This window comes from Tyto alba, unplaced genomic scaffold (assembly GCF_018691265.1).
Source record: "Tyto alba isolate M040663 unplaced genomic scaffold, T.alba_DEE_v4.0 Super-Scaffold_44, whole genome shotgun sequence".
NCBI classification, from domain to species: Eukaryota; Metazoa; Chordata; class Aves; order Strigiformes; family Tytonidae; genus Tyto; species Tyto alba.
Window position 1 is genome coordinate 15560431 of NW_024881320.1, and position 22803 is coordinate 15583233.

Consider the following 22803-nt stretch of genomic DNA (forward strand, 5'->3'; position numbering starts at 1 on the left):
ACAGATAAGGACATCAGACACATCCCAGACCACCACCCATAGGTGTCTGCCTCAACCCCTGTGAGGCAGGTGCCTGCCCTCAGCTCCCCAATTTCAGAGCCCACCCCCTGTTCCCAGAAGCCAAGAGCTGTCCTGGCTCTGTCACCCTGGTTTGTCTTCCTTGCTTGCTCTCTGGAGCTACAGCACCTTCCTGGTCTTCCCCACAGAGCTCTGGGAGGGACCACATCACCCATCAGAATGCCAAGAGGCAGCTGACCCCCAAAATCCAATCGTGATATCAAGCACAGGATTGGGAACATCTCCGAGCACCACCATTAAAAGCCCTATGCACGACTGGGAGGAGAGGTCCTGTGGGGATGGCCCCCTTCTCCTGGTGGGCCCTATTGCTGAGGCCAGCCAGCAGAAAGCACTGGGTGCTGCTGGTCTTGAATGGACCCATCCTGTGGTTTCATCCCCCCAAAGTTGGCACTCAACACAAGACAGAGAGCACTCACCATCCAGGAGCCTCAAGGTGAAGTTCACGATGGGCTCCTCTGAGCTGGGGTGAACATGAGCCCCACCTGGAACGGCGGCAGCAGCGAGTACTGGGGCCACAGACCTTGTCCCCGTGGCTGAGGACATCACTGGAGCCACCACCGTGTGACCCGAGGACTCTGAAGCAGCCGGAGCGACGGTGGTCTCTGCAGCAAGGGCAGGGTTTAGCCAGTGAGGCTGAGCGTGCAGCAGCTGGAGCCGCACGTCCCGGGCACAGTGGGGACAGCCAGGTCCTCAGATGTCCCTGGGACTCGTGGAGGGCAGGTGGCAGCAGCACCAAGGAGGGGAGAGCACCCAGGCACTCAGATGGGTTTGGGCACATCGGGGTGCTCCTCCCTCCCCAGCTCCCCCAGCCAGGACCATCCCTGGCCTTGGTGGCCCAGCCCCGGGATGGGACCACTGGAATCGCTGTGGTGGTGGGTGCTGGAGGAGGGGGTGCTCCACAGGGCTCTCCACAAGCCTCCCAAAATGCAAGGTTGGGTGTCCTCAGCCACCCCAGCACCACACACGCCTGGGAGCTGACAACTGCGCCAAGAGCATTCTGCAGGACCATGACCCTGGCCAAGGCCGGGGACAGACCGGGAGCTGCTCATGGGATGGGAGACCGTTGCCATCAGCCACGTACCCCACCAGTGGCTCTAGTCCCCCCCCCAAAACCAGGTCCTTACAGACCTGCTGGGACACACGGAGCTTCTGGCAAGTCCCCTTTGCTCCAACCACACATCCCCAGACTACAGGGTCATTTTAAAAAGTCTCTCCACCAAGAAGAACTGTCCCAGCAGGTCCAGGAGGGCATCAGGAACCAGCACTGGGCAAAACCAAAGGGCACCTACGACCCTCCTGACATGGATGCCACCCCCCACCTCCCCCAGTACAACCAGTGCGGGGACTGAAGAGAGCAGCCAGGGGTCCCAGCCTTGCTCACCTGCCATCACCAGCCCCAGCACAGCCTCACACACCAGCAACCACCAGTACAACCCCATCCTCAGGGAGCAGCAACACTCAACCCCAACACCTGGGGGCCTTTAAAGACCAGGGTTGGCTGCCAATGGGCCCCAGCCGGTGCTTCCAGGTTTTGGGGATTTGCTTGATTTTCTCTGCAATCAACCAGCAGTCCCACGCAGCAGGCTGGTCCTACACACCATCCCAGCCCCATCACAAGGATCTGCACCCTTCGCTCAGTCCCTGTTCCATCACACAGTCTCAATCCCACTACTCAGTCTGGTCCTGCACGTGGTCCTGGTCCTGAGCAAGGCCCAGGTCCCACTGCGTAGTCCCATATCCACCAGTTAGTCCTGATCCCGTGCATGGTGTGAGTCCCATCATGTAGTTTTGGTCCTGCATGCAGACCTGGTCCAACCAGTTTACCCTGGTCCCACTTGCACCACATGGTCTGGTCCCACCACTTGGTTTTGGTCTCATGGATGTTCCTGGTCCCACCTCATGGTCCTACACATGGTCAGAAGCCCACCACAGTTTTGATCCCACCACTTAGTCACGGTCCCATGTATGTTCCTGGTCCCATCACACAGTCCTGGTGCACAGTGCACCACCCTTGTCCCATTATGGTCCTGCTTGCAGCCCCAGCCCCAGTCCCACCACACAATCCTGGACCCATAGTCCCAGCTTGGTCCCAGCTTACTGAGAACAAAAGCCCATAGGAGGAGGCTGTCAGTGTCCTCCTGGACCTGCTGGGACAGTTCTTCTTGGTGGAGAGACTTTTTAAAATGACCCTGTAGTCTGGGGACGTGTGGTTGGAGCAAAGGGGACTTGCCAGGAGCTCCATGTGTCCCAGCAGGTCTGTAAGGACCTGGTGTGGGTGGGGGGACTAGAGCCACTGGTGGGGTACGTGGCTGATGGCAACGGTCTCCCATCCCATGAGCAGCTCCCGGTCTGTCCCCGGCCTTGGCCAGGGTCATGGTCCTGCAGAATGCTCTTGGTGCAGTTGTCAGCTCCCAGGCGTGTGTGGTGCTGGGGTGGCTGAGGACACCCAACCTTGCGTTTTGGGAGGCTTGTGGAGAGCCCTGTGGAGCACCCCCTCCTCCAGCACCCACCACCACAGCGATTCCAGTGGTCCCATCCCGGGGCTGGGCCACCAAGGCCAGGGATGGTCCTGGCTGGGGGAGCTGGGGAGGGAGGAGCACCCCGATGTGCCCAAACCCGCCTGGGTGCTCTCCCCTCCTTGGTGCTGCTGCCACCTGCCCTCCACGAGTCCCAGGGACATCTGAGGACCTGGCTGTCCCCACTGTGCCTGGGACATGCTTCCCTCAGCAGGAAACCTCAGCGTGTCATGGGAGACACTTGTGGACCTCAGAGAGGTGCCCTGAACTCTGTGTCCCCAGCACCCGTCCCAGTGTCCACGGGCAGCGTCACGTGCAGTTGAGTTGGTGGCCCCAGCGGTGGCTCCAGACTGCCCATCAGGGCCTGAGTCCACCCCAGTACCGCTGGTGCTGGTGCTGATTCTTCAGCTGGAGAAGCCCCGGTGCAAGTCCTGGGGCCGTCCCCGAAAATGGGGGGCACCTGCCAGCAGAGGAGGCTAGCCCCGGTGGCACGAGTGGGTTGTGTCACCCTTGATGGCTGTCCCACGAGTCCGGTGTCCCTGCAAAACCAGCAGCCCTTCCTGGTGGCATCTGCACACCATGGGAATCCCACGCTGGCACCCGGCAGCGCAGGTGGCTCTGAAGGGACGGTGGGGACAGACCCAGGTCCCCCCCTGGGGGTCTCATTCCTCTGCGGTGCTCAGGGGACACGGGGCTCCCCACGCCCAGGACAGATGGGGAGAGCAGAGCCCGGACCCTGAGGGGCTGCAGGGACATCCCCCGGGCAGAGCAGGACCTGGCCCCCCGAGAGGAGCAGGCACCGCCAGAGCATCCCGCACCGGGGGTCGGAGTGGGCAGGTCCCCACCCCCTGGAGAAGAAGGAGACAGGTGGAGACCAGCTGGACCATTCTTATATTAAAAACTGCCAAATACACAATTTTCTTACAAAAGTAGAATTGCTTTTTTTATTTCTGGTCTTTACAAAGGGAGCAGAACAGGGGCTGGGGGGGCCGGCGGGGGTCCCTTTGCTGCTGGGGAGGCTCAGCCGCGGGTGCCGCCTCCGTGCCCAGCCAGGGCCGCTCTCGGCACGACGTGGCATTGCCAGTGTCATCCAGCCCGGCCGGGACGCCCGAGGGCTGTCCCCACCACGGGGGAGGGACGGACCCTGTCCTCGGCATCACTGGGACAGTGGCCACTGGACCCCACTCCCCACCTCCTCCCCACGCCAGTTCTCACTAGACCCCGTGGGCCTTCCGGGACGTGCCCTGTAGGGACCGGAGCCACAGGACCCTCTAACCGGGACGATGCGGGGCCGGGAGGGGATCTGCTGCCCGGATGCCCTTCACCTGTGGGGACCATGAGCCCGTTGATAAATGCTGGGGCTTTTGGGGTGGGTTTTCCATTCTCCAAATGGCTCCGGGTGACTCCGGGTCACAGCCTGGGGTGGACCGACAGCTGTGGGTGGGTTGAGAACGTGCTGCACTCATCGCACGCATGGGCTGGAAGCCACTGGAGTGGGGCAGCAGGGCTCAAGGGAAACGGGGTGATTAGAGGAGCCCCTCGAGGTTCGGGTTCTGTGCTGGCAGCTCTGCCCACCCTGGGCCAGGAGGACCCCCGGCCGCTGGCCGGGCACATCCCTGCCCACACCTCCTGGTCCGCGGCGTGTCTCTACCCATGTGCTGATGGATGTCCTGCTCCCACTGTGACGAGGCGATGTCCTTCACGAATACCTCCTCCAGCCTTTCCGTGGGGAAGGAAGAAGTGGATCCTGCTGGAAAAAACCACCCCCAAGCCCTCAGTCCTTGACCCCTGGGAGGCAGGGGTGGAGGCAGAGGCCCTGCTCTCCTTGTCAGTGGGTGACAGCAGCTCCCCCCGGCTCCTGCCCAAGCTGGGACTCTGCAGGAAGGTGATGGAGGGTCCCTCCGACTGCTCCTGGGCGCCGGAGCCTCCAGCCGGTTCTGCTCACGTCCAACTAAAACACACCATGAGTAAGAAAAAGGAAAGCACCTGGTTCTTCCCTGGGGAGAGTGGGCCACCCGCCGTCCCCTACCACTTCAGGAAGTCCCGCACGCGGCTCCATAGCTTGGTGATCCAGAGGTTGACCCCCAGGTCGGTCAGGTACTGGATTTCGGGTGTCAGCATTTTGCGGCACAGCTTCTGGTGCTTCTTGTTGATCTTCTTCTTCAAGTTGTAGCCCAGGATGGACTTCTCCCCCAGCGGCTGCCAGGGTTGCATGGAGGACTCTTGGATGGCACTGGCATCCACGGGGTGTCCTCCGTCAATGCAGATGCTCTTCATCTTCTCGTTCTCCCGCTGCAGCTCGGCCACGTCCTTGGCCATCCGCTCCCTCCCGTAGGCCTCCACCTTACGCCAGAAGGTGGCATTAAAATAGCGGTAGAGCTTGGCATCAATAAGGTTCCAGGAGGTGGCCTTCTCATAAAGCTCAGGTGTCAGCCGGGAGACAGTGGAGCCCTTCCGGGCGTTGAGCTTGAAGTAGAGGACATCCTCCAGCTGCCAGCACAGCAGGTCCTTGAGCAGCACCAGGGACTCGTCAAAGTATTCGAGCAACATGACGAGGTGGAAACGGCGATCTATCTCCTGGATGTGCTCCTCCACCAGCGGGCTGTTGGCATTCATGTTGTTGTCATAGCCCAAGTCAAAGAAGAGGAGGTTTTGGAGGTAGTGAGCGTTGAACCCGTTGGTGTCATAGTAGTGCCAGGGGTCCCGGAGGAACTCCGCCAGCTTGTCCTCCCCCGTCAGCTTCCAGGTGAGGGGGATGACGCGCCCGAAGTAGTGGAAAGAGGACTCGAAGAGGTAGGCAGGGTCCCGCAGCACCGTCACGAAGATGGCATCCGCTGGCAGGAGCTTGCGCACCTCCTCGTAGTGGAAGCGCATGTGGTTGCAGATGATGTTGAAGCACGCGCCCGGCCGGTAGTGCTGCACCTGGCTGCTCTCGAAGTAGGAGGGGTAGTAGAAGTCGTTGCGGCCGTTGGGGAAGGCGAATTTCAAGCGGTGCTTCTCCCCGAAGCGGAAGAGGATGTTGAGGATGGTGCTGCTGGCCGTCTTGTGGGTCTTCATGAACATGATGTTCAGCTTGGGCAGGCAGCTCCATCCCGAGGGGCCGCCCGTGCCGTTGGCCACTGCTGGCACCTTGCGGGGGGCCGGGTAGGAGGCGCAGGAGGAGGGGACGGGGATCCTGGTGGGGAGAAGAGAGAGGACACCGTGGTGAGGCTTGGAAATTTTCCTTCCTGGAGGAGCTGGACCTGGGTATGGCTGCTTGCTCCAGGGCTGGGTGCTTGCCCTGGGTGCTTGCCCTGGGGCTGGGTGCTGGGGTTGGGTGCTTGCCCTGGGGCTGGGTGCTGGGGTTGGGTGCTTGCCCTGGGGCTGGGTGCTGGACCTGGGGTTGGGTGCTTGCCCTGGGGCTGGGTGCTCACCCCCAGCTCCCCAGCGGAGATGAGCCCAGCTTTGGGCAGAGCCCCCCTTCACCCCCAGCCAGACAGGGGCACCCACCTGGCAGGAGCCCCTCGGCAAGCAGAGCAGAGCCCACCACCCCCACAAGCCCCCTGACATCAGATTTATCTCCGAGCCACCAAACCAAGGTCATTCACCCCCTGGACAACCCCAGTCACTGAGGATGAGCTGCTATGGGGGTCTTCACAGTGCTCAGCCCCCACCAGCATCAGTGCAGCCTGGGCAGGGGGTCCCCATCCCTCCCCACGGGCACGGCCGTGGTGGCCCTGGTGCAGGTGATGTTGAGATGTGCGTCGAGATGAGCTCTCCACAGCCGTAACTCCATGCACAGGAGCTGGTAATGTTCTTGTGAGGTCTGGAAGTTCTCAACCCCTAGAAGGAGTTGTGGAGGACGCATCACCCCAGCAAAGAGGGAAATAATTCTAGTGCACGGCCCTGCAGACGAGCTCGTGGGCCCTCAGGGAGCACTGAAAACAATTTCTGTGTTATCTGAGATGCCTGGAGCAGGGAACAGAGACCACAGTGTCCAGTGACTTTGGACACCGTTAATGAAGTTGCAAAGTTGATCCTTGATAACGATCCCATCCGGCAGCCTGGGTCAGCACGTAGCTTATGAAACACCCACAGGCGAATCTTGTTTATAAGCTTAGAGATAAATTTAATGCCAGGAGGGACGGCCAGGAGCTGAGCCCTGCTGAGCGCCAGCTTTCACCGCGACGAGCAGCAGAGAGCTTTGAACCTACCCGTGCCCATCTCTGTGGGTGAGAGTTTACATGTGGCAGCACTCTGGTCGCTCTTGAAGGACAAACCCTTGATAAAGAGTGCCCGAATAACTGCCTCCGCTCTGCCCGCTGCTCCTGGCTGCTGGGGAACGTCTCCTGCGATGCTTTTCCTTCTCCCAGGGGACATGAAGCTGCAGTGAGCAGGGTGTCTCCTGCACCTCCTCATCCCCTCCATCACCCAGGGGCTGAGCGCTGGCTGCCGTTTCGCAGGGGGTCTCCCCCGGGGTGAGCATCCCCAATCCCCCAGGGAGTTGGGGTTCACCTTCCCCCCGCCCATGGAACAGGGTGCAGACTCCAACAGGAGGCTGTAAGGAAGGGGACTTCTCAGTGTGAAGCCACCAGAGCTTGGGAAGCCCCAGGACTGCCTCTGGTTGGGGGTCTTGGTGCGAAAGAGGGTGGCCAAGCTTCCAGGGGGGGACACGTGGGGACCCCACACTCACTCTGTCACGCTGACTTGCAGTGGGGGGACGGCGTAGGAGTAGAGCAGCAGCATGAAGCTGGTCAGGAGGGTCCCCAGGACGAGCCCCTTGCACATGGACCTCCAGTGCTTCCCATGGTGCAGCATCCTGGTCACCTGTGGCCGGCGGAGAGGAGAGCCGTTAGCACCAGGGGATGGGGAAGCGGGGACCGAGGGGATTGTGAAACTGGAATCACAAGCAACTAAGGCACGGGGATATGTCACGGGTATGGGAAGTCCTGGGAAGCCCCTCACAGGGCTTTTTGGCACTGGCACTGCAGGGAGAGAGGCGAGCCAGCACCATGCATGTCCCTGGCTGCGGGCACAATGGATTCACGGCCAAAGAGCTGCAGCTCTGGCTGCCCTGAATACCCTTTGCCCGCCTTGAGAAAGCCCAAAGCCACTCCTGGCCCAACACAAGAGCAGTCGGAGAGGTTGCAGGGCTGGAAATGGGAGGGGAGAGGAGCTGTGCCATGGGGCAGCCTGGCTGCAGAGCGGGCATCCTCTGCCAGGCCACCCCAGCAGCTCCCCCGGCACGGAAAAATCACCGACACGGGCAGGAGCTTTCCGAGGGCGGCCGGGATCCCTTTGTGGAAGAAAATCCCCAGGCTGGATCAGGAGCTACATCAGCACGGGATGTATTGGGTGCTGTGATACCCACCCAGCGCAGCCTTGCCCGCGCCCCCCGGCCCCTCCAGCAGCACCGGCTGCAAGGGGGCTCGTGGCCCCTCCGGCCACGGCACCCGCACCTTTGGGTGGCTCAGGGTGGGGGCCAGGGGGATGCAGACCTGCTGGACAACGGGGGTCTGGGGCAGGATGGCACCCCCCCCCCTCCATGCACAACTGCATGTACATACACATAAGTGCACTCACGGTGGCGCACATGCATGCACACGCACATCCACGCACACACACGTGTGTACGCATGCATGGGGACGCACGTACCCACACGCACCTGCACATAAGCATCCATGCGCACACACATGTGTATGGACACGCAGAGACACACGTATCCATGCACACCCGGGCGTGCGCACACACACACACACGCTCTGGGACACGGACACGCGTCTGTGCATGTTCACACGTGTGCACGCACACACGTGAGGCACGCTATCTGCGCATGTTCATGCATCCACGTGGACACACACACAGATATACACACACAGACTCACGCACGCACTCATTAATTCCCTCCCCCCCCCCCCCAAGGACACACACTCATGGGTGCACGCGCAAGCAGACACGCGCATCCATGCACACTCACGTACACACAGGGATGCACACACGTGCATGCACACACCTACACACCCTCGCGTGTGCCCGTGTATGCACAAGGACACACACACGCACGTCTCTCGTGCATGCACATACACGTACACTCATGCCTGCACACCCACACACCCGTGCACACACGCAGCACCCCCCCCCCCGTTCCCCGGCAGCACCTGCCCCCCAGCCGCTCGCTGCCACCGCTCGCCGCCAGCCCGGGATGCGGGGGGCACCGCCAGCTCCGGCGCGCCAGCCACCGCATTGCAGCAGGGCTGGCCTCTGCTGCAGGACGGGGGGGGGCGGAACACTCACCACCCGTGACCACAGCAGCCGCTGCCGTGGGGAAGGGGGGGGGGGAGCTGCGAGCGGCTGGGAGCAACCCCCGGCGCTGAAGGGCAAAGCCGTGGGCCAGCACCCCAGCCGCGCACCCCCGCGCAGCGGCTGACCCGGCTCCCAGGAGCCCTTCGGCCAAGGCTGGCCGCGCTCGGGCGAGTAACACCCACTGCTAACAACCCCCCCGGCCCCCCGTGCCTCACCCCCCCTCGGAGCCTCGTCGCTCCAGCAGATAATTCGGAAAGATGAAATCCTTGCTGGGGGAGCGTGGTTTACACCCAAAACCATTTTATCCCTCCCAACCCCCACGTAGCAAAGACACCCCCCCCCCGCCAAGATTTCTAAGCTAAACCCCCAAGCAGAAAGGTTACCTGGCCAGCGCAAAGGGTGCACCGGTCACGGCGAGCCGGGGCTGCTGCTCCCGCCTGCCTCCCCCTCTCTCCGTCCCCCCCCCACCCCCCCACCCCGTTGCCTCCTGCCGCTGAGATTTCCAGCTCAATGAATAATGAATGGAAAATGCAACCGGAGCCCGAGGCTGCGGCCCGGCGCTGGGCACAGCTCGTCCTGGCACCCAGCGCGGCAGCTGGGGGATGCCGATGGGGTGGGGGCACCTGGGGGGTACCCCACTAGAGCACCCAAGCTCTCCCGAGCGCTGCCCCCCCCTTGCCCTGCAGCGGGGACGGGGGCTGGTTGCATCCCACCTCTTCCCGGCCAGTTGCAGGAACGGCAGGGATACGGGGGTGTACGGCGTAACCGCGGGGGGGAGAGCGGGTGGCTCTGGCTCTACCCCAAAATTGCAGCGCGGGTGTGAAGCCTAGAGGGTTTCGCATGCCTGGGAGCAGCCAGGGTTTGGTCTTACACTGTGGCTGTGCGATCGCGCCGTGGTCACCATCCGCAGCGCCGGCACCACCGGGGAAATCCGCTGGCGAAAAGCGGGCAGTGCCAGGGGGGACACCCGCCTGCGTGGGTGCTGCGGGCCGGGAGCGAAGCTGCATCCCCCCCGCCCCCCCCCAGGCTCACCGGCTGTCCTTGCAGCTGTGCCACGGGGCACAGCGCTGCCGGCGCTGGCGCTGCCCCCGCCGAAGCGAGCAAGCCGGCGCCATTAACTCCACTCCGGGGCTCCCAGCCCGGGGGGGGGGGGGGACACACCCCGCCGTCCCCCCGGGAGAGCACGGCACCCCGGCCCCACGCACTGGGATGCCACGAGGATGTCTCGCTCCACCCAGGTTGGCTCCCCTGGCGTGGTTCTGGCAAACAGTTCCCAGCCCAGTTACCGTATTGACTTTGCCTTAAAGGAGTGGCTTAATTATTAATAGCTCGCCAGGAGAAATGCAGCAATCGAGGTGTTTTTCCCGGGGCTCCCATAAGCGCGGGGCAGCCGTGGCGCCAGCTCTCCGCCGGCCGGTTGAAGTTCCCAGCCGGAGGACACGGCTGCACCAGCCATTTTCCCACAGGTCACCCCCCCGGATGACCCAGGCTCCGCAGCTCCGCAGCCCCGTCCCTGTGTCCCAGCAGCTCCCCTGGTCCCCAGGGACATCCCTGAGCCTTCCTGTGGTTTTTCCCTATAGGAGCCACTTCCTTTAAGGCCAAATCACGGTACCTGAGGTGCATCCTCCTGGCCCTTGCTCCTCCTGCACCTGCAAGCCCACGGGCACGCTTTTTTTTTTTTTTTTCCTACATGCCCAATTTCATGCAGGCATGGTGCTTCCTACCCCCTAGTCCCCCTTGCACACCCCCTGTGAGCGCAAACACCCATCCCCACGTGCCCCCTGGCACCCTGCCCCATAGAGCTGCCCCCCAAGCATCACCTTTTCCTTTGCTTAAGCTGCTCTCGGCGAGCCGTCCCTCTCCTCTCCTGGGCTGGGGGAGTGGGCGGCACAGGTCGGCGGTGCCGATGCTGCTCCGACATGGAATAAGCTCGTCCCAGGCAGCTCTCTGCAAACTCTGGCTTTTCCAAATCCTCCCCACCAGCTGAGGTCTTTACGGCATCTCCAGGGTCTTGGCCCTGTATCACTGGCCTGGGAAGGGGGGAAAAAAAGAGAGAAAGAAATGAGATCCGCTGCCGAGAGGGGCGCGGGGCTGCGGCCGGGCACTGCCCGGCTCCCCCGGGACAGCCGGGCCAGGCCCTGGGTGCCCGCTGCCACCCCGAGCCTCCCGTCTCCCCACCCACTCCGGCGGCACAGAGGAGGCATTCAGCCCGCTGCCTGCCAGCGCCGAAAACAAGGGGGCCGTTTGTCTCCATCTGCGGCGCCGGCCTCAACGGGGACATTGTCACCGCCGGCCCCGCGCCCGGCCCCTCCGCTCCCCGCCACCGCCAGCCCCCAGCCCGGCTCGGCCCCGCGAGCCGGCACCCACGGCGGTGGGAGCCGGGGTGGTGGGGTGCTGCTGGCCGAGCAGGTGGCGATGGCTGTCCCTCGGCGGTGGCATCCAGCTCCTCTCCCCCCCCCGTGGGGCCAGCTCTGGGTCCTCCTCCCACGGGATGGCTCGTGGCTGGGCTGTCACCTCCCGCAGCCGGAGCTCAGTTCGAGGTGGGGAGTGCTGGCCCCACGTTCCCGAGCCCCCCGCCTGCTCCCCGGGGCACCCCTTGGCCATGCTCGGCCCCCACCCGAGCCTCCATCCATGATGGAGTTGTTTGGGGTTCAGAGCTCGTCCCCACAGGGCTTGGGGTCACCCGGGTGGGCAGGCAGCTATTGCCCCTTCCCAGGCAGCTCTCGCGTCCTGCCCTGCCTCGGCAGACCGGTTCTCACCCCAGGGTTAACCTGTGCAGCCCCCGGACACCCCCGGCTGGTGCTGGGGGATGAGAAAAGCCAGAATATCCTTTGTCATTGCAAGAAGAGAGATGAAGAGCTGCCGCCTCCCCGCAGGCGCTGGCCCCGCTGGCATGTCCCCGCTCTCCCGGGACAGACACCTCACAGCATCCTCGGCCCCAGATGAAGGATCCCATCCAGCTGCTCAGAATTAAAGCCCGAGGCCACGCTGGTTCTGCTGGGCTGGCTGCAGGCAGCGGAGAGAAACCGGCACCTCCCGGCGATGGAAAGGATCAGGCAAGCGAGGGCGAGCGTGTGCACCCCAAAAATCAATGCTGGGCCGTGCCTGCCTGCCCCGGGGGGGGGGCAGAGGCTGCTGCTGGGATAAGGACGGGAGGCTCATCTGTACTCAGAGGCAGCGTAACACCCGAGCACGCGGCAAACGTGGAGCCCCCACCAAGCCCTTGTTTGATGAGTTTCCAGTTGCACCCAGCCCTGACTGGAGTCACGTCTGGGATTTACTGCCCGTCTCTTCCCCCTGTCCCCCACCCCAGGCCCATTTGTCATGAGTAATGGCCGCTGTGTGCTATAGCCACGACGCTGGATTAAATAACACCCCTGGCTCTGCCGCCTGCTCTGGCTCCAGCCACTCACCTTTCCATCCCCCTAGTGGGATTCGCCTTGGAAACAGCATCGTGGGGGGCAAGGAGCCACCCCAACCCCACTCTGCAGGGAACCTCTCTTAATTCCAGGTTTCCCTCTTTTTGGGGGGATGGCGTTGCAAAGGGTTTCGAGCTCAAGGAGGACCACAGCGGCCAGGATCTGGCAGCTCAGTGAAGTGGCCCCGGGCTGCGATGCAAACGAGCTGGGCAGCCACAACGCCCCATCTCCTGCGCCCCATGGGGTGTAACCATCCCCCCATCTCCTGTCTCCCGTCCCTCCTCCTGGGAGCGGGCAAAGCAAATCACCCCCCACGTTCGGGGGGGTAGAAACAAAGCACTCCTGCTGAAAACCGTGACCGCCGGAGAAGCACGTGCCAGAGCTGGGGATCCCAAGGGATTTGGTGAGGAGCCCGAGCGGCTGCTTGGGCAGCACCGTGGTGGCACACCCCATCAGGGCTAGAGCTTGGCCCTGTCAGACACTCGTTGGCCAAGCGCAGCATCAGGCGCCTTTATCAAGCGGAAAAGCTGTCATTAGTGCTGTCGAAAGAGGGTGAACTGGTGGACGCTGGGGTGATTCATGGTCATCTGTCCGGGCAGCCCGGCAACGGGGCTGCTGCCTGTGGCTGGCTCTGCCTGACGGTCCCACTGCCCTTTCTTTATCTGTTGCCTGGGCAGGGGTGTCCAACGGCTCTGGCGGGGCTGGGAAGCCTCATTCAAGGTCTCCTGCCCCGTGGTGGAAGCCTGGCTCTGGGTGCAGTCCCAGCAGCTCCCAAGTGGTTGAACCTCCTCCTGTTCCAAGAGGTGAAAGCAGGGAAGGGGGAGGGAAAAGCAAGCTAAAAAACAAAAAAAAAAAAAAAAAAAAAAAAGGGGAAAAAGAAAGGCAACTCTCCCAACACCCAAAGCAAAGAAAAAAAAGGAAAAAACAAAAAAATAGAAGGGGAAAAGGGCAAAAAGAAAGGAAAAATGAAAGAATTAAGAAATAGTGGGCTGTTATCGACAGTTCTGTGTCTGTGCGGTTGCTTGCTCAGTGCTGGGTTGCTGCCCGCCGGGGCCGGGCAGGGCTCACGGGCCATGTGTGCGTGTCCCCCCGGGAGGGCCGTGAGGCGGCACAGCCGTCACCCGGGCTGGGCAAAGCGCCGTCCTCCGAAACGTCCCACGAGATGCCGCAGCCTTCGCCACCGCCGAGCGCCAGGGTGTCCCCGTAAAAACACCCCCCCGTACACGGCCCGTGAGGCAGCGCATCTCCGTAAGACCACGCAGCCTTCTGCAGAGCTGGGAACGAGGCGTCTCTGTAAAAAACCCCGCGAGATGCCGCAGCCTTCGGCACAGCTGAGGACGAGGGTGCCCCGACAAAAGCCCCGCGGGACAACCGGCCCTGCCCACCGCCGAAGCGCCCGCACAAAAGGCCCCGCCAGATGACACAGCCTTCACCGGGGCTGGGGACAAGGTGTCCCCACAAAAACCCCATCTGATGGCAAAACCTTTACCACAGCTGCAGGCAGGGGCGTCCCTATAAAGCCCCAGGAGATACCGCCGCCTTCACTGTTGCTGGAGGGAAGGGTGTCCCACATAAGGCCCACGAGACAGCACGACCTTCACGCCTCAGTGACGCCACGCTCACCAAAGCCCTACCAAAAACCCCACGGCAAGCCGCCCTACCTTGGGGCACCCCTTCCCAACCTCGGGAGACTCCTTCCCGACCTCCAAAACTGGCCAGAAAAGGGAAAAAAAACACCATAAATCTTGCACAAAACCAAGCGTTACCCCACAGGAAGAGGACAGCCATGAACAGGCCTCAGGGCTGCGCGTAGGCCCCAGCGAGAAAATGTGCGTGAGGGTGGCTGCTTTTGGGGGAAAGAAACAGGATTTAGGGGAAAGGTAGGGGGGGATAATGCCACTGATGCCGGAGCCACCGACCCTCTGTGTGCACTCCATACATCCAGGGGGTCAGCAGCCCTGGCATTGGCCATGGCAGTCCTAGTTTCTCCATGCATTGTTTTATTTCAGCCAAAAGCCCCCAAATAATAACCTCTCCTTTACCCAAAAAGTCACCCCCCCTTGGCCTCTTGCTGGAATAAGGTGGGAGAGGGATAGCGAGCTCCCAAAACCTTCGCCTCATCCCTTTGCAAGCAACCCAACACCATCCCAGCAGGGTTGGAGGCACCTCTGAAGATCAGCTGGTCCAACCTCCCTGGTCCTATCTCCGTGGATGGAGACTCCACCGCCTCTCTGGGCAACCCTGTGCTTGCTCACCTTCACAGTGACGAAGTGTTTCTTGTTCAGAACCACCTCCCGGGTTTCAGTTTGTGCCTGTTGCCTCATGTCCTGGCATGGGACACCACTGAGAAGAACCTGGCTCCAACTTCACACCCTCCCCCCTCAGGTATTCATACCCGTTGATAAGATCCTGCTGAATCCTGTCTTCTCCAGTCCCCGCTCTCCCAGCCTTCCCTCCTAGGAGAGATGCTCCAGTCCTTGCCTCACCTGGGTGGCCCTTCGTTGGACATGCTGCAGGGTGCCCATGTCTCTCTTGCACTAGGGAGCCCATTGCTGGACACAACACTTCGTGAGTGGCCTCACTAGCACTGAGGAGCAGGATCACCTCCTTCAACCGGCTCCAGCACTCCTTGTGAAAACCGTTAGCCCTCTTTGCCCCAAGGGCAGGATGGTGGCTTATGGTCAAGTTGGTGCCCAACCCGACTTCTAGGTACTTTCCTGCAGAGCTGCTTCCCAGCCTGATGGCCCCCAGCAGGTCCTGGTGCCTGGGGCTGCTCCTCCCCCGGGGCAGGACTCTGCCGTTCCCCTGGTCGAACAAAATGGACTCAAGAGTTGGCTCCTGGCAGCTGGGTGGGATGGAGCAGACGCTATCCAAAGCTGCTGCTGGGAACAAGGACTGGCAAAGGGCGACAAGGAGCAAGGTAACAGCCATGGTGCCCCCAAGTTATGGCACCTGGAGCAGGGATGAGGCTCTGGACCTTCTGCTCCACCTCCCAGCATCTGTACCAGCTCACCCAGGCCAGGATGAGGAGCCATCTCCAGCCCTGCTTGCATCTCAGATGAACTGATCCACACCTCCTCCGCCATGCCCACGACCGTGCAGAGCGCCGAGCACAGCGCAGTCACACCATCCCGCCACGGCTGGGAGGGAACAGACACCACGCACCACCAGGGAAGCATCACCTTCTTTACTTAATAATAAAAATATAAGAGAAGTACAGCCTACTAGATGGATGCTGGAAAGCAGCTCCAGGCTGGGCAGAGGACAGGCTCCCTTCTGCTGCAGACTCCTTTCCTTTTCCGGGGCAAAGTCCTGCTCTTTGTGCCAAGCCTCAAAAACACGCCGCAGTGCCCCGCTGTGCCAGGCAGCAGCAGAGAGCTCCTCCTCCGCCCTGGGGGCTCGGCTCCTCCGCCCAGGGCTGTCCCAGAGGGACCTATGAGAGCCCAGAACTCTCCTTGGCCTCCTCTTCCTCACTTGCCACTCCTGCAGGTCAGAAAGCAGAGGTGGCAGCAGCACGAAGACGACAGTCCTCATGACACCAATCCCACAGCTCAGGCCAGGACGGGCAGAGGGAAGCCGAGGGAGCCCCGGGAAAGGCACAGTGGAAGGTGTATTTACAGATGGGAAATGTATTAATTTAGCGTTTCTGTCCCAAGAGCAAAGCTGAGGGTTTTTCAACCAAACACAACAGTGTCTGCAGGACGCAGCCATCCAGCCAGCAACCCCAGGGAAGCCCCTGGGCCCCGTCATGCTCGGCGTGCCTTCTTGCTTTTCTTCTTCTCCTCTTTGACAGCCGTGTCGTGGGCTTTCCTCTTTGCAGCGAGTTTGTTCGCCTGTGGAGAAACGCCCCCCCACCCAAGACCCACAGTCAGACCGGTCTGCAGACACCGAGGGCTGCTCTACCCTCGGTCCCACCAAACCTCCAGCTCTACGTGGGAGAGATGGACCCATCTGCTGCCAGCACCTGTGTCAGGCATGGGGCAGAGAGAAGGGAGGCAGCTTCACTTGCTGAGCACGAGCCACGGCCTTGAGGGAGCACGAACAGCTCTGCCAGGGTTGAGAAACTGCAGGCTGGTGATGCTGGGGAAGGGGCCTGTAGACCCTGGACCACCTCTGCTCACTGCCCTCACCAGGTACAGAGTAGGAGCAGCCCCGAGCTGGCACAGTTTCAGAAACAGAGGCTGCTCCCTCTCCCCCAAGATGGAAACAGACCCAGCATTAGTGATCTGTAGCTGCAAGCTGAGTTGGGAAGAGCTAGCCCCCGGATCGGGCCCACAGCAGCCCTAAGCTCATACCTCTCGGACTTTGCGCTTCTTGCCAAACATGATCTTCTTGTAGAGGTATTTCTCCCTTTTCTTCATCATCATGATGGCCAGACGCTTCTCCTCGCTTTGCTGCTCCTGCTCCAGGCGCTGCTTGTCCTCCAGGCGCAGCTTGCCAGCAGTCACCTTGACGGGAAGTGCCTGTGGGGAGCCGGAGAGCTCAGGACCCCAGACGCCAGGGATCCATCACCCTTCCCCGGGAACAGACGTTTCCACGCCATTCACGGGGGGCCACGGAAGAGCTGCAGCACCCTCCAGACCAGGCGGCAGGTCCCGAGCGTGAGCTGCAGCTCACCAACATGGGTCCAAGACCCAGGAGCGTGGCAGCTGCGCAGGAGCGGCACAGGCACAGCGATCCCAGAGGAGGGACTTGGCCGGGACACCCCGCAGGGACAGAGCTCACCAGAGCTGCCTCCTCCTGGGGCTCCCAGCCCACTGCCGGGCACCGTACCTTGTTGCTCTGAGCCTTCTGCTCTTCCATCTTCTTTAATTTCATCTCCTCTTCCTTTTCAGACTCATCTTCTTCCTCCTCCTCCTCTTCTTTGTCATTGTCATCCTCCTCTCTTCCTCCTCTTCCTCCTCCTCCTCGCTCTCTTCATCTACAGAGACATAACTGTTACCAACGGGAGAGCAGCCGCCAGCCCCACCGCCGGTACGGCCCGGCTCCTCCACTCCTCCGGCCTCAGAGCCTCCCATCACCTGGGTTCTCGCCCCTCTGCATGGCCAGCAGCTTCAGCTTCTCAGGAGGGACGTAGTCTCCTTCCTGCTCCGTCACGAAGGGCGAGAGGTGCGGGGGCAGCAGCACGCCAGGGAAATAGTCAGCCACGGGGAGGCACAGCTTGGCATTGACGGAGTCAAAGACCCACTGAGGCTGGAGGTAGTACCTGTGGGATAGAGGGACACGGGCTCCGAGTCCTTCCTCCCACCTCAGGCTCTGGAGCCCACGGGGCTGCAAGGGAGCAGAGTCCTGGGACAGCTCTGGGACAAGCCAGGGACACCCGTTAGCCCCCGCGGCCATTCTGGGGACAGGCCACCCACCTGCCAACAACCTGGTGCTGCACCCGGGGCCGGTCAACAATCTGGTGGGTGATGGAAGGGTCGCTCACGTCGTAGGTGGCACCGATACACAGGGACTTGTCCCAGGAGACCTGGCCACCAAAGCACCTGCCAGCAAAAGCCACCGAGGAGTCAGGCAGGCAGGAGGGGCCCCCAAGGTCACCTCGCCCACAGGACATCAGGCAGATTGGCCTCAAAAGTCCTGATAGAGAGGCTGGGAGAGGCAAAAACTGTGTAGCAGGGCTGCCGAGTGACAGCCTGCCCACCACATACCGGATGATGAAGGCCAGTGGCTCTCGAGGCACTTCCCTGTTGAGGAAGAAGCGCAGCCCTTCAAACAGCTTTTTGTGCTTCTCCAGGGCTTCCTGCTCCTTCTTCTTTGAGTCCAGCTGCTCCGCTGTCTCCTGCTCAGAGCAAAGCATTCAGCCTCCTCCCCACAAAGAGCCCCTGCCAAGCCCCTCTCTGCAAGGAGGGCTCTCGGATGCTCTCCCCATCCTGCCAGTCCCTCCCAGCACCACACCAGGCCCCGCCAGCCTTTGCCTGGGCACAAGGCATACTGCAGACAGGTTCATCCAAATCCAGGGCTGAGTGCCGATCCCCCCCCCACCCCCGGTTCTTACCCCCTCCACTGGGAATTCATCCATCTCCACCTCATCCTCGTGGGTCGGTGCCACCACACGGGCCAGGCTGGCGCTCAAAGCCGACAGTTTCTGCAGCAGGAGGAGAACGAGAAGGCGTCACACCCAACCAGAGGTTTGGGGATGTAAAAAGGGGCAGTTTCACGGAGGAAGGCGGTTTCTCAGAGCAAGAGGTCAAAAGACCTAGGGACTACACAGATATTTGGCCTGCTCCACGAACTGTCACACCTTGGCAGTCTCCAGCACAGGGCTTCGGAGCGGTCCCCCACCATGCGGGGGGGAGACCAGTGGCCCCCGAGGCCAAGCACAGCTCCACCCTTGGCTAGCATGAGGGGGGGCTAGGAGTTTGGGACCAGCCCCCTTTCACCACGCAGGCATCTGGCTCTGCTCCTGGGTCCCCGCACACCGAGTGCCCCACGCCAGGAGTCCGTGGTCAGGACACCAAGACCGCGGTGACAGCAGCATCCCTCACCTCCAGGTAGCTCTCTGAATCCATGGCGTACTCCTTGCCCTCTGCGGGCTTCAGCTCGGCATCAACCTGGCTGTCGATCTGGGGAGAAACATAAAGGTGGGGAGGCAGCTCCCAAACCCCCCAGATATCCCCCGCCTCTGCCACCTTGACCCTCCAACACAGGCTCACTTCCCACCGCCCGCACCGGGGGGTTCCCCCCAAGCTCGGGCCAGCGCAGCGCGTCCCCGGGGCAGGCAGTGGCCTCACCTTGGGGGGGTAGAGCAGGTTGAGGGAGTGGTAGAGGCGAAAGTTGACGAAACCCAGCAGGGTGGTATAAAACTCGGTGAAGGTGGCCATCACACGGTAATCCACGTCTGTGGGGTGCTGCAGGCACGCGGGAAGGGCGAGGATATGAGGAGAAAGGACCGGAGTCCCCTCTGCAGGGACAGGGCCCCATCCCATCTGCGCAGGGAGCAGGATCCTGCCCCCTTCACAGCGAGCTCTGGAGTTCTGTGGCCACCGCCAGAGGCTGGGCAGGGAGAGCTCTCCAGGCCCTGCTGCCACTCCTCTGTGAAGGGACCTGCTCGGACAGACGGAGCACCTCACCCATCCCATTAGGGATGGGGACCTCAGTGGCTTGGTCCAGGGACTCTGCTCCTCCAGGTGGGAAGTGCAGGCCACGGCAAAGCCGGACAAGGAGCCAAACTCGGCAGGGACCCAGCCAGCCCTCACAGCAGCCAGAACTCAAAGGAGCAAGCAGTAACACTGGCTGGGAAAGGACATGGGTTGGCTGAGGAGATGCTGCAGGGGTGAGCTGGGGCGGTGAGCCCCAACACGGGCCATACCAAAGGCCACAGAGCTGGAAAGCCTCAACCTAGCTGTGCCAAGTCCTGGAAAGCCCAGGAAGGGCTGGAAAGTCCCCGAGAGGGGATTGCTGTGACTGTGAACTTCTACCTGTCAGGATTCTTGGCAAGGAGCAGCAGAGCTGGGTGGCTGTCCGGGCACGGTGGCACCCGCAGCTCTCCCCTTGCCCTGCCGCCTGCCCGGACCACGCAGGGGAGGCAGCAGAACCACCCTGGTAGAGAGTGCAGGGTCTGATTCGACTCTTCCCCAGGTGCCACCAGCCTCATTCCTGCAGGTTAATCTTTAATTGCTGATTAAGGAACGTTTTAATAATTGACAAGAGGAAATAAGGAACTGGGGAGACTGGTACAGCCAGGCACAGGGTACAGCCATCCCGGGGGGGTAGAAGAGGGTTGTGTCCCCGCACGGATCCTGCCGTGCTCTGCCCAGGTACTCACATCATGGGCGAAGGTATAAGGGGTGATCCACGTGACGGGCTGCCCCAGCACCTCGGCCTGGTAGTAGATGCCTTTGATGGAGAGGAAGACCTGGGAGGGAACAGAGCGAGGGCTCAGTGGGAGGAAGGCCACGGGTACTCCCTTGTCACTGTCCTCATTAACCCCTCCCTCATCAGCAGTTTCATTAGGGAGTGTCAGACAGCCCGGTGGGACCCGTTCCCCATCTGAGGCTGCCAGCACAGCTGGCCCGCTGCCTTCCTGGGGCACAAGTCCACAGCCTCCACCCCCACGCCCCCACCCCGGGGCAGGGAGGTCTTGTCCCCATCCCTCCCCGCAGCGCCCACCTTGCGCAGGGAGCGGGAGGCGATGACGTAGTTGAGGAACTCCACGGCCAGGCGCCGGCAGAGCTGGACGGTCTGGACATGGCACTTGCCCGTCCGCGGGAAGGTAGAGAAGAGGAAGCACATGGAGAGGGCATCGTCCAGGTCCCGCAGCGCGTCTATGAAGGTTGGGTACCTGTGCCCGGGCAGGAGGAGAGGAGGGAATCACACCCAGCCCCAGCGCTCACCGAAAGCTGCCGGGGCTGGCGGAGACCTCGCGTGAGAAAGGAACGGGCACCACAGACTGTCCATCTTCCCCACGCCCCACCGAAGCTGGTGACCCACAGGGACAGGGTGTCCCTCCTGGGCACCAGGGAGCCTGCGGTCACACCGGGACCTCCAACAGCTCCCTGGGGAGCCAGGAGTCTCCCTGGCGAGTGGATGGCAACACCCCTGATTACAGGGTGGGTGTAAACCATCTCCCCTCCCGAGCACAGCGCTTGTCGGGCACCGTGTCTCTCGGGGCTGTTTCTCTCTCCCTTCTCTGCACCAGCACAGTGCGGTCCCAAGCACCACCAGGACAATGAAGACACCTGCCAGAGCAGGTTCCCTCCCTCTGCGTCCTCTCTTCCCCCACTGTCACCAAATTTAGCGATTCTGTTGGCATGATCCACCCTCCACCAACCCTCCCTCCAAGGAAAACACTGCTCAGGGAGAGGAGACGCTCTTGGTGTCTCCCTGGAGCCATCTCAAACGGCCAGGCGCACTGCTCACTTGTGTTTTGCTACAGCCAGCACGTAACAGCCTTCTCCTCCAACCCAGAGACACTGGTTGCCATCAAAACCCCAAAAATATATATATAGGAGACAGACTCCTAAAGAGGGACAAACACGGCGAAAGCTCCACAGGTCCAGGCGGCTGCAGGGGAAGCTCCTCCCAAGAGAGGACGGCTCTGCTGGGACTCTGCTGGCGGCTCACCTCTCCTTCACGATGTGGTCGAGCTTGTAGCTGGGCTTGTTGTCCTTCAGCCGGTCTACGGTGCTCCACTCGCTCTTCCCGTACGCCTTCCGGAGCTTTCGCACGAAAACCTGCGGGACAGGGGGAGGCCGGGGGGCTCTGCGGGAGAGGACGAGCCCCGAGCAGCCCCTCGGGCACCACCCCGGTGGTCTCACACGGGATAATTACCTTATACTCCCGGAACTTGTTGACGATGGGCTCGTGAAGGAGGAATTTGATATCCTTGAGGAGGTAGAAGGTCCTGGGGGCGGTGGAGCCTTTGTTCACCTTTTTTTTGTGCTTGGGCTCGTGAGGGTAAATCCCCTTCAGGATGCAGAGGCGCCTGGTAACGGTGAGGAGGGTGAGACACTGGGGGGGGTGGGGGAAAGCACCCACGTACCTCCAACGTGGATCATGCCAAGACCGTCTCCCTCCAGTGCTGCCACCCCTCGGAGCGGGGGGGGGAGTCCCCAAAACTCAGCAGTCTAAAACCCTGGGACATATAGGCCACCCCACGCACCCACCACGGGCTCGATCTGCTACTGCTCCCCTAGAAGAGCTCCGGTGGGGGGGTCTGGGGGTCCCCTGGGGCGGGGATCAGGGGGTCCCCGGCGCACCTGAAGTCAGGCAGGCTCAGCTGCAGCTTCTTCCGCGCCCTGTTGCGGGTGATGTAGTTGGTGGCGGATCCCCGCTCGTACTGGGGAGAGACGGGGGCGTCGGGAAGGGCCGGGGGGAGCCCCGCGGCAGGGAGGGGGGTGGGAGAGGGAGGAGAAACGGGAACCGGCGGGAGGTGGGGAAATGAGGGGACGGGAAGAAGGGGCACGGCCAACTTGAGGCGGGGTAGGGAAAGCGTGTGTCACGGGCGGGCACCGTGGGGAGACACGGGAGGGCACTGGAGGGGGGAGACACGACACGGGAGGGCACCGGGAGCGGTGGGGACGGGCATCGGGGGGTGTGAGGGTGGTCACCGAGCGGGGGGCAGGGGCAGGGCAGGCCCGGTGCCGGGGGTGAGGGGGATGACGGCCGCGCCGCCCCGCCGTACCTTCTTCTTCTCCAGCCCGCCCATGGCGCCGCCGCCCGCGTGCTCCCTCCGCGCCGCAGGACCCCGGCCCGCCCTGCGCGCTGCCTGCTCCCGGGGACCGGGCGGGCGGGGCGGGGCTCGGTCAGGCGCAGTGCGGGCAGCCCGGTAAGGCGGGGAGGGTCCTTCGGCGCGGGGCACGCTGGGATATAGCGAGGCGGCGCGGGGCACGCTGGGATATAGCGAGGCAGCGGGCGCCCGGGGGTCCCGCGGGGTGGGTGGGCGGTGCTGCCCAGGGGTTCTCGGGGTGTCACCCCCCCCCCGCCCCCCAAAACTGGGCGCGGCCCCGGGGTGGGGTCTCCCGTCCTCCGGGGCCTGGCAGCCGCTGAGCGCGGGCGATGCCGGG

The 22803-nt window shown here is 62.4% G+C and overlaps 2 protein-coding genes across 5 annotated transcripts; both read right to left on the bottom strand.

Annotated features, from left to right (window-relative positions):
* Window positions 1-3510: 3510 nt before the first annotated feature.
* GAL3ST1 (galactose-3-O-sulfotransferase 1) lies at window positions 3511-11295 on the bottom strand. Of its 4 annotated transcripts, none has more exons than XM_032998156.2 (3): window positions 10697-11295; window positions 7267-7400; window positions 3511-5769 (listed from the first exon to the last, which is right to left on the bottom strand). In XM_032998156.2, exons 2-3 carry the CDS (start codon window positions 7389-7391, stop codon window positions 4620-4622), a joined length of 1275 nt encoding a protein of 424 aa, XP_032854047.2. In that variant the 5' UTR covers window positions 7392-7400; window positions 10697-11295; the 3' UTR covers window positions 3511-4619. The 4 variants fall into 4 exon arrangements, with proteins under 4 accessions (XP_032854047.2, XP_042661561.1, XP_042661560.1 ...); XM_042805627.1 differs by lacking the exon at window positions 10697-11295 and adding an exon at window positions 9909-10152; XM_042805626.1 differs by lacking the exon at window positions 10697-11295 and adding an exon at window positions 9260-9313.
* A 4172-nt stretch (window positions 11296-15467) lies between these two features.
* Window positions 15468-22489, bottom strand: PES1 (pescadillo ribosomal biogenesis factor 1). Its single transcript, XM_042805584.1, is given in 16 exon segments — window positions 15468-16128; window positions 16591-16758; window positions 17069-17179; window positions 17182-17216; window positions 17317-17501; window positions 17656-17781; window positions 17947-18077; window positions 18294-18383; window positions 18784-18861; window positions 19030-19146; window positions 20064-20153; window positions 20408-20579; window positions 21362-21471; window positions 21569-21722; window positions 21997-22076; window positions 22422-22489. Coding segments are annotated over 16 exon segments (1758 nt in total). The 5' UTR covers window positions 22446-22489; the 3' UTR covers window positions 15468-16041.
* Window positions 22490-22803: the final 314 nt, after the last annotated feature.

What these genes read in the sequence shown, in the direction of transcription:
- GAL3ST1 (XM_032998156.2), bottom strand. Translation starts at nt 7,391, where the DNA reads ATGCTGCACCATGGGAAGCACTGGAGGTCCATGTGCAAGGGGCTCGTC. An exon ending in CTGCAAGTCAGCGTGACAGA is followed by an intron (nt 5,770 to 7,266) that starts GTGAGTGTGGGG and finishes TCTCCCCACCAG; the next exon opens with GATCCCCGTCCCCTCCTCCT.